Raw genomic sequence first — 11,419 nt, forward strand, 5'->3', positions numbered from 1 at the left:
ACAGCAATGCACAATGCAATTACAAAGGAAGTACCAGAATAAGCTTTCCATTAATGTCAAAAGATGTTCATATTATAATCTGTCGTCCACATTACATGTTCTCCAACACCCGGAGGTGGTACAATATATGGCAGCCGAAGGGGTGCGACAAAACCGTCGTGACTCCAACTACCTACCCGTCGGCTAACTAACTGACTATCAATAATTAACATTACTAAACTATACATATTTTCCGATAACACCAAGTGGAAACAATAGTATGGTAGCAGCAATGACACGACCAATGTGGAACAGGTGTTTACTGCCAAAGACAAAGGCAAAAGCATTGCCACTCTACAGAAATGAATACCTGATGATTCTTCAAAGAATCTAAAATCTATCACGTCATTATTATGGTAAACTTGTTCATGTACAGAAGTTCTACAAAAAGCAGTTGGCTGATCAAAAATCCATACAGGGAGGGTCTTAGCAACAGGCTCATGTTGCAGAGCATTCCGAGGAGAAGGAGTCAGCCTTCTATGCATTTGTGGCCAAATGACCTACTTATTATGTGAAGTGTTCTGTAGGGTAGTTAGTAGAATGACCATTAAGGGAGTGTATTAAAGTAATATTCTAATATTTAGCTTATAATGATCATTTAAGTCATTTAGGTAATTTAGTTAGTAACTTTCAATTCTGCATGTCAGTTAGTTAGTTTTAGTAACTTCCGTTTATGTCTTCAATTCTCAATTGTTTCCATTATGGAAAGATGTTCTATAATTGCTTATATAAGGAGTATTCCTCTCCTTTTGTTTATATCGTACAATCAATTATTATTTCATGGCTCACTACTTCCAGCCCCTCTTTCACCTCCATGTCTTGATCCTTCAGAATATTTCCCGAACTTTGGACAACAATAAGAGCTATAGATGGAAGAACTCAGATTTTGTGGGCTTCCCAAAGGTTATCTAACAGTCAATCTTCATATTCTGAATCAAATTCTTCAAACCCAATTTTTGACAAACTAAGCCACCTCCCCCTAGGAAGCCAAGTGTGAGAAAGACAAAAGCATAGAAATGTCTAAATCCCATTCAGACAGACAGTAAAATGCCATGTCGTCAAGGATGGAAGATTTGACATTTGAAGCTTTGGCTCAGACAGCCCCCTTATGTGCTTGAAAAGTCTGCACCTTGGATTTTTATTTTGTAGGCTTGGATGACCCACACAAATACCCTTTAACTTCTGTTCTAGGTAATGATAGATTTTTCTTTCCAGAATCCAAACTGATAACTGTAATCTAGTTTGGATGCTTTCAGAGGTCAAAAGAATTCAGAAAATTTGAACCTTTATGTATGTCATGATTTCTATTGATGGGTTTGGGAGTAAAAATTTTTGTTCCAGAGTGTATAGGACTGTCATGGGTGCTCTCATCTACCCTATATTTCCAAGTATTGATTGTATTCCATGTTGCATTATGCTTATGAGATCTGTGGATAGGATGTGAAGTTCCAGAATGAATGGAGCCCTATTTCATATATTTCTATTTTTTATTAAATACAATATATTTTTTTCTTATAAAAAATAAAAGGTATTCTTTTGTTCAATTGTCTAACAGTGAGATGCATTAAGAATGCATGGCTAGTGAATAAAATGATGCACAGGAAATTCAACTCCTATCTTTTGATAGTGAACACAGTGCAGCTGGATCATGTTCTTATTTAGCGGCTTAAAGTAGAAGAGCTGAATTACGTTTCTATTGTAGATTTTATTTATTTTACTTCATCATCTCGACTTCTTATGTTTATAATTAGATTATGATATGATGTTTGAAGTTTTGCATCTTTATTTCTTCTTTAGCCTATAAAGAATTTGCATTTACACCAGATTTTGAGTTTGATTAACTACTGATATAAACTAGATTTTGTAATTTTCTTTCTGCTATAAAATTAATATATAATATCTCTCTGTGTGTGTGAGTAATTTTCTGTTTGTCTATAGTAAAGGCAGAATACTGAGAGCATGATTATCAAATTTAATAAAGTAAAGCCATATGGTCTAGAATTTTCATCTTGGCAACAAGAAAAAATACCATTATTTCTTCCACCATTTTTTCACTAATATTATTTTGACTTTGAACTCCACACTTCACTGCAATCTTTGCAATTTCACTTCGTTCCCACAGTTCAAAAATGGCTGCAGCCAATTCCTGCGGTTGACAATTTTTATCTTTCCCAAAAGAAAAGATCAGTTTGTGATATACAAAGTGAAAAAAGCATAAAATGTTGACACTGATTTACGATAAAAAAGAAGCCTGTTAGAAGTTCATGAAAAAACAGACTTAAAGATTACCAAGGGAAAAATTAGGAGGTATTGACTCAGCAAGTTCTTGCAAACTGCTCATCTTGGTCTCAGTTAACTTGTCTTCTATACCAGAAGGAAGAATCCTGGCAGGTTTCAAATGTTGAGGAACAATTGCTGGCAACAAAACAGAATCTGCTTGAGAAGAACCATATGCTGAGCAGTCAGTAAAATGAGTAGTTAACCCATCTAATTGACTGTCACATTTTCCTTCCCATCGTTGTTCATTTGGAGCATAGATGAAATCTGTTTGATTAACTTCAGTGTCAGAGTTAACAAGAGAATCTATTCCTTTGTCATTTACCAAATCAGTTTTCTCACATTCACTTGATGTGTGCAAAGGCAGGCTTCCATTCATTCTACCAACTGATGTGCTTAATAAATTTCTAGTAGAAGCAAATTGTATATCATCCACAGACTGCAAATCAACCCCTATAATTGGAGAAGGCTCTGCAAAAGGATGTTTGTAATTGACTCCTCTGTAAAGAATTATAGTATCTCTTGCCCTCCAAACCACCAGTCCTCCAGTTTCTTTCTGATAGAAAAAAAGCATTCAAAAGTTAAACAATTATCAGTACTATGTATCTTGAATTACTAATCTATAGAGCAGGCCTCAAAGGATTCAATAACAATTGCACAATAGAAGTCAAACAAGAAAAACCCAAACCATGCAATCTCTTCAGGATGCATGCCATCTGGGAAAGTCAATCCAAGAAGAAATTGCATAAGGAGAAGCTCAATCTTAAAATCAGCATATTAATAATTATTAATTTCTTAATTCCCTTTGCAATCAATTACGGATTTTGTTTGCGTCTTAGTTTGAGGAAGCAAGATATATCAAAGCACATTAGATCATTAATGAATTTATGTTAAGACATCAGGCACACCGATAGCAGGTATGCATTAAACTGCAAAATGATATCCACTTCTGGATTGTAAATTCTAGACATAGATGTCAAGATTCCAAAATTTATGATCACTTTAAAGAATGTTGTAAGCTTGCATATGGAATCACATATTTTAGGAAAATTGTATTATTGTGACAGAAAACTACACCTTTTAGTAACCTTTAGCATAATGGAGAGGTTATTGGCAATGCTTATCATCAGAAACTACTTAGAATTCACCTACTCAAAGTCTTAAGGGATATAAGATCCAAATGGAAACAGTTTAAAACTTTGAGCTGAAGAACCAAAAACAAAGCAATGCATCTCAAATAACCCCAAACTCTGAATTTCAAAGATGCTAAAATAATTAAATAAGTAGTTAACATTTCATTAATATGGTCCAACTGGACACTGAAGCATAGTTTTATTTATGGATAGTATTTTTAATCCAGTCACAGGTTACGATTTCAGCATAAAAACCATAAAGATAGAATTCCTGATTTATAAGCATAAAACCTTTTGGACTTTGTACTGCTTTCGTCAGAGTGGATTGTTGTTTTATTAAATTAGTTTTATAATGTATGTTTGTTCGTAAGGTGGTAGTTTATATGCAGAATGTGCAGGATAAGTATGGAGATTTTCCCGTTATAACTTTTTCATGTACTTATTCCCTTTGCAGTGATTTCATTGTATAGATACTTCAATTTTAAAAATCAAATCATTCAATTGAAGATGAATTCTGAATCTATGAGGTGGAGTGTGAAGCCTATGTTTTGGGTATAATATTGTTATGATTGAAGATTAACTAACTTAAATCTAGGTGTCTAGATATCATTAGTCAATAAAAAATGGTCAAATACAGGTACTTGGAAATGGCTATATATAAATTTAAATAATAAAATTATATATGTGACAATAAATATCTTTGAAAAAAATACTAAAATGCTTAAAATTAAAAATAAAGCTAAAATTTTAAAGTATTTAAAATAGATTAACTATATTAATATATGATACATCATGATAGAAAAAAATATTTAAAACCATAATCACTTGGCGATGACAAAGCAACTAGGAGATGAATTCCATTATTGAAAAACACATAGTATGGAGAAACTTGGAGATGACTGTTTTTTCAATCAATTGATAGAACTTAAATGCATGTACACACCTTAAGCCTTATTAGTGTTTCACTTCATATTCTTACCTCTTTGGGATTCAATAAGGAAATTTTGTCCCTAAAACTATGAAAATGAAGCCACAAAATCTAAGCAGAATATTAGCATTGAAAGAACATCCAAAACCAAGAGATTGTAAATCGAATTGGTCTATTGCATTAATCAAGTGATGAGTATATAAAGGATTTGAGAGATAACTACCTCTCTAACCAAGTTGCCACCTAAGCAAGATTAACCTACATAGGGTAAAATAATCTCGTAAATGAAGGTCAAACAAGAATTTTACACCAACAACCCCCTAAGCATAACTTAGATGAGGAAAAAAGATTGGGTCCTGGCAACAAGGCCTGATAAGATACCCAAGTACAATGCAACCTCATAAAGAAGAGGAAAATCAAAAAACCTTATGGAAAAAAAAACTCCACCCAAATGAGGGTAAAGAAATATGCTTTCTCTAAAATATTAGAAGTAAAAAACACCATGTGAGGAAGATATTCTCCACATAAGTGAGAAGAAGAAGAGAGACTATGCAGCCCCCCTCAATGTAGAATATCTTGTACTGATGGCAGAAGCCCGACAATGAATGTTGAAGATGATCCAAACCCATCAAACAACATTCCTCCCCTCGAGAAGAAATAGAACCACAAAAGTATGTAAGTTGTCTTCCCATTCCCAAAAGGAATATGAGAGAAGAAAACTCAATGATGATTCCTCCAAATGTTGCTCAAATGTCTCCATACTGATGCCAAACTGTGACACATGATGATGTAGAGAAGGAACAAGAGGGTCTAAAGATTCCCTCATAACATCTGAAGAAGATAATACAACTCCATAGGAGCTAACGTCAAAGAGAATGCGAATGTCCTCAATTTGTCTCCAAGTCTACAAAATAGGACTCACCAAACAAACCTACAATGTTTGTGAATTACTGACCTCAAGTAGCTGTATGTGAAAGACAATGAATAGCCTACTACATTGAATAATTGGAAGTTCTTGAAGAAGCAACACTAAAATTTGTCGATGCGACAATAGATGGAGGAGATGCAATATTGATGTATGTCAACTTAAATAAACTGATCATCCCATGAGGACGTGTCCACACAAGATGGGGCAACATAAGTCTCAATATCATCCAAGGAAATATCACTATCTGATGAAGATCCAAGGTCTCCATACAAAAGTTGGATGATGGTCCAAGCAGTGAAAGGGCACATAGTGCGCTCAATGTGATGTAGAAAATCCCAAGGAACAGTAAGACATATTAGTACATGGACCTTATCATTTTTGTTAAACCATTTCTTTTATCATAATTGGCTTGAGAACAAGTCCAAGGAGTTAGGGCAATAGATCCCATTCAAGGTGGTGATTCTTTATCTATTTTTTAGGAAAAGATTCCAAATAATCCTGTAGAAGGAAAGAAAAAATCTTCATGGGACCTCCTCTTCCTTAAAAATAGAAGCTTAAACCCCTCCATGGGACCCCTGTGTTATTCTTACTCTATCTTGTTTACTCTTCCATCTAAAACGAAGGAAAAGGAGATAGGCTAGTTTATACTCTAGGTAGACTGCACTTCTTCCACCTTTACTTTTATACACAGGCGATCTCTTTGGTTGGGACTCACTGGCTTTGTGAGGAAAAGGATCTTGCAAATTTCCAAACATAAGACATTTCTTCTGGAACCAAACACTAGCTTGGCTATCTTCTGTCAATATTAGATTAACTAGTTTTGATTTAGGCCCCTCAATACAATTTTGCTTCACCATGTTAGTTAAATTTTTACTTGGTATTTGTTGTTCACCACATTCTTCCAAGCACCCTTTTCCCCTGCATAGTCATCTTTATTTAATACATGGTTCTTACATATACTGTAGCTGCATAGTACCTACCATGGCTCTGTGCAAATCCTCTTATCATGCATCAAATTTCACTGGCTTTACTCATAACGATATGGTCTTTAACAGTACTTTCCATGTAAAATTTAAATTATCATTTCTCCCCAAGTTACTGAAACTGTAACCTCAGTACTTGCAAATTTATCAAGTTTAACTGTCTGTGGTTCCAGAATTTGTGAGTTTGAAGCTTATAACTTGAAAAAGAGAAATCACTTACATCACTTAGAAAAAACATATTTGTGCTATAGCCCTACATGGTCATTGTTTAATGAAAAGTAACCAGAATAGATACCAGTTTGATTATAACACATCCTTGATCATAATTGTACAGTTGTTGCAGGAGCATGCAAACCACTTTCAGTGTTACAAATTCTTTATATGAAAGCAAATAACCATCTGTATGGCATGCCTACCATATCTTCGTCATTACTTGTGACAGAAATCAAAATGATGAAGACATGCTGTCTCTGAAATGTTAGGCATGCATGTTTTGGTTTGTATCTTTAACTTCAACTGGGCTTGAAAATATAGAGGCTCGCATCAGCTCTTGTATGACACACTAATGGAAAAAAAGTTTTATTATAAAACCCTTATTCATGTAGTAGGAAAATAACTGAAGAGCCAAAAAAAAAGTATACTATGACATCACATAGATTGTGCACATGAGGTGCAAAAGTGCACTTTTCTATCTTCATTGTGTCCCATCTGTATTGAACCTATCAACAGGCTTTGATGCAGCCTAGGCCCCGGGTGCAGACTAATAAAAATTTGCGAATGGTTATGAACTGTGAAAATCTATGTCATTCCATATGTTCCAGTTTCAATAAGTTATTGAGACCAATGAGAGGGTATAAATTCAATCTTATATATAATCATGAGAAATAACAGGAATCAAAATTTCCCATTTTAGAAAAAATAACAAGAACGAAAAGAAAAAAACTAACCTCCAAAATGTCCTGGTTTTTCTTCATATTCACAGACATACCACCACATTTGATCTTGACAACCTCAGAGTTCTTCCATTGGTGATGTATATAGTTAATCACAGCCTCTGATATGCCATCCTTCCCAATTGTAACCTTTTTATCTGAGTATTTCCCAAGAGTTCTAAGCCTCTTTAGCTGTTGTCCAGGTATTGACAATTGTGCTAATGTAGGCACAAAATCTGGCTTCTTTTTCTCAGATATTACTTCTCCTTCCTCTTCAGTTTTCAGTTCCCCCTGCTTAGGCATTGGCTTCATATGAATTGAGCTGCTCCTGCTTCTTACAAAGCTATGCCCAATTTTGTGCTTTGGTCTGCTAAGGAAATCATTTTTTCTCCTAGATGAACCATGATTCAGCTCAAAACCCACCTCCTTTATTTCATTACCACGTTCCAAATTCCTTAACTTTTCTGCAATCCTCTGCAAAGCAATTTTCCCAATGCCATTACTGCTATTGTCAGACTCGTCGTCATCTTGAGTACTATTGGAAGCTCTACAATTTAATCTCTGAAATTTGGGCTTCTTGCACGAATTCAGTGGTAACTGCAGATGGGTGCCATGGATTTCAGAACTCTGCAATGAATTATACAAGCTACCCATTGCCAGAGCAGAACCACTTACCGCAAGCTTAGCCATTATAGCCATTATAGACTCTGCAATGCATGTAAACTCAATTGAAACTTAAACCAGCGCTCGGGTATTTTACTTCACAGAATTAGCGTCAGTCCATCTGCTGTTTAGAGCACAAATGTTCTTCTCCAGCTCCACTGCTTTGGAAAAGAAGGCAATGAGTAACTTTTACTGCACCACACTTATATGTAGTATGGATAAGTTGGGGATATCAGTGTACAGCGAAACTAATCGTGTCAATATTTCAAGATAGTTGAGATATGTTTAGGTGTAGCTCTTCAATCCTTTCCTCCTTTTTTTCATGGCTAAGATATCTCCGAACTTTATATCGGATTTGACAGTTACTTCAACTTAGGGACTAAATTTGAAGGAAGTATCACAGTATCACAGTGTTTAGATTTGGACGCGTTTATTCTGGTTTCAAAATGATAGTATGGATTGACTAACATGCGTGTTAGTCGCGCGTTTTACACCATCGATTTTGCAATTAATGGTTGCAATTGACTAACTTGTCCTTAAGATGATATACGAAAGGTCTGTTTTGGAGCCAGAATAGACGCAGCCTTATTCTAGCTCCAAAACGACGCGTGTTAGTCATGTGTTTTAAACCGTCGATTTTGCAATAAACGACTGTGATTGACTAACACGTCGCTATCACGTTGTACGGAAGGTCTATTTTGGAACCAGAATAGCTTCAGCCTAGGTATTTTAGGGAAGAATGGTTTTCTATCTAATTGTGTGTTTATCTTGGTGGAAATTTCTTAAAATAATAATATATTGATAAATAATTTATTTTGAGTTAGAAATAGCTCATAAGCATGAATTATTCATCTCTTCTTCACTTTTGTCATATTGATTTCTAGATATTCATTAATATTTTATCTGTTTAGATATTTTTGAGTGGCATAAGATTGATTTAGATCAACTTAATAGTGTGGAAATGAGCTAAATTTTTTCTTCTCGGAGACATAGGTCAAGTTATAGATTAATGGATAGGGCTTAGACAAGTTAAAGCACTTCAAGATTTCAAGGAAGTAAAGGCTTGTCCACCAAGTTTGATATACACATATAGAGGCCATCCCTATTTTCATATGAACTTAGGAGTTTGGGAATTTTCAAATATAAAGATTTCAAATGATACATGAGGTGAATATAGGAACAATTTAATTCTCAAACCCAATCATTAAAAAATTAAAGTTAGAAAACACATTAACATTTTTTTTTTGCTCTTTTTCATTGTCATCAATTTGGTCCACCAAAGGGTTTGTGTAGACACCTAAAATTGTCCAGTCTAATTAAATTATTTATTTAATTATTTAAGCCTAATTTTTTTATTAATTAAATAAATCTTTATTTATTTAATTAATTCATTTATCCTCTTCTAGCCTCATTTCTCATTTAAGTAAATATTTTTATTTATTTAAATTATCCTTTTTCTCTTAAATTAAATAAATGCTCTTATTTATTTAATTGATCCCATTTTCTCTATTAATTAAAGAAATTAATTCATTATCCTTTTCTACCTATGACACATGTCATTCATCTCTTAATTCCTACACTACCTACCCTCTAATCCTAGCCGACCATTTATCTTTTACACCTCTCAATCTTATCCCTCCATTTCTTATAGTGTCTTCTATATAAGGAAATGCTTCCTTCATTATCAACCCTAATCATTCTAATCACCTAATCAATCTTTGAAGTCTTATAGCATTCGAACTTTCATATGCGATCAAGCCTACTTGCAACCACATTTTCGTTCTTTGTTGAGCTCTTATGCACACATAAAATCTGAGAGCAAATATATCAAACAAGATCAATGGAGATAGGAAGAATGGAGATCCAAACCCTATTGGACATGTGACGGTATAATCTTTGTAATTTCATTTGATTTGCATTGTCTTAGGTAATCTTCATATGTTATGGTAGATCTTTGTTGTTGTTAGGTTAGAGTTTCGTGGTTGAGTCTATTTAGTCTTTCAATATTGTTGTTTCCATTTTCACCATAAACATTTTAGCACGCCTAGTGGGACATGGATTTTTGTTAGATCTGTGTTTTTTGCATGTTTTTCTAACCCTATATTGTTGTTTTGTAAAATAATTTGGAGAATAACCTTATGCAACTAGGGTTTTGGACATAAAACCAAGATATTTTTTTAGTAAAAAATTCAGAGTTTTTGGATCATATTTGAAATTTCTATGAATTTTTTATGCATTTTCATAAAAAATTAATTTTGAGAGAAAATTAGCGAATTTTTCGGATTTTGTTACATTTTTGGAAAGCTCTTAGAATTATACATAGGATCTATTCTTTGTAATTTTAAATTTGATACAAAATCATTCCTAAAAAATCGGATCTTTGAAAATTAAGGGTTTTCATTATTTTGCTCATATCTCACAAATTGCTTGGAAATTTTGCAGGAATTTTTTTATGCAGGTTTGGAAGGCTACCAGGAATGCCCAGTAAAAAATTCAGATTTTTTGGATCAATTTTGCATTTTTTATGAATTTTTTATGAGTTTTCATAAAAAATTAATTTTTGGAGCAAATTAGCAATTTTTTTGGATTTTCTTACATTTCTGGAAATGTCTTGAAATTTTATAGGTGCTCTATTTTTTATGATGCAAAATAACTCATGGAAAATCAAATCTTTGAATCTATGAAAAAAACGTCTTATCGAAGACCCCTATTTCACAAAGTTTTTTGGATCTAAAATTTACCTAACTTGTGTGCTTGTAGGAAGGGGTAATCATTTGAAACAATCCACACTACTAACAAATCTTTGTTGCAGGCCCTTGACAAGGGTTTTCTTTTGGTCTTTATTGTGTGCCTTGTTTTTATAGATTATCAAACATTTCAATTGGTGCACTAAAATTGAACTAGTGTCTTTTGTGTCTTGAACAATAGACTCTTTTTGTTTAATCTCTAGAGGGTCTATCTCCCCATGTGGTCATTAGGACTACTAGTGAGGAGAGGACGACCCAAGTGGTAGCGAGAAAAAGCCATCCTCTTCCGAACCACTATAAACAACTGTATCCATGGTGAAAGCCATGGGTAACGTGTGCTGATTAGTTCATACTAACACTATGTCTCCCCATAAACCCGTTTGATCAAATTTGTTTGATCATTTGTAGGGCGTAACCCCTACCGCTTGGGAGCCTTCTATATTTACAGAGCTGAAAGTGTCGCATGTATGGCCACACGAGCGAATGCCCTTACTAGCACCTTTTTGTTTTAGAAAGTCAAAATCTTTCTAGTTGTTGGGTCAGGAGGTCAGACCTTTGGAGCGACCCACACACATACGATTCTTAGTAGAGATACAAAGTTCACCACAGGGAGTTTTCATGGGGACTGATGCTTGGCTGCCCCAAAGAAGTGAGTGCCGAGAGTGGAGCTAGTGGGGTCAAACATCTAAGTATCCGCTTTGAATAGCGTAGCCCCGGGGGAAACCCCATGTGGGATCAACAACTATTGTCCTGGCCAGCCATAAGAATTGTGTTTGTCTTCTTTTGAAC

At 34.4% G+C, this 11,419-nt stretch overlaps 1 protein-coding gene across 2 annotated transcripts in view; it reads right to left on the reverse strand.

The window, feature by feature from the left end:
* The window catches only part of LOC131067656 (CRM-domain containing factor CFM2, chloroplastic), a 28,651-nt gene extending 20,465 nt beyond the window's left edge, over positions 1 to 8,186 (reverse strand). For both annotated transcript variants that reach the window (XM_058002755.2, XM_058002754.2), the window contains exons 1-3: positions 7,236 to 8,186; positions 2,329 to 2,872; positions 2,069 to 2,205 (exon numbers count right to left, since the gene is read on the reverse strand). In XM_058002755.2, the coding sequence (XP_057858738.2) occupies positions 2,069 to 2,205; positions 2,329 to 2,872; positions 7,236 to 7,919 (1,365 nt within the window). In that variant the 5' untranslated portion in view covers positions 7,920 to 8,186. The remainder of the gene's footprint in view (positions 1 to 2,068; positions 2,206 to 2,328; positions 2,873 to 7,235) is intronic.
* Positions 8,187 to 11,419: the final 3,233 nt, after the last annotated feature.

The sequence above is a fragment of the Cryptomeria japonica genome, chromosome 11 (assembly GCF_030272615.1).
Source record: "Cryptomeria japonica chromosome 11, Sugi_1.0, whole genome shotgun sequence".
NCBI lineage: Eukaryota > Viridiplantae > Streptophyta > Pinopsida > Cupressales > Cupressaceae > Cryptomeria > Cryptomeria japonica.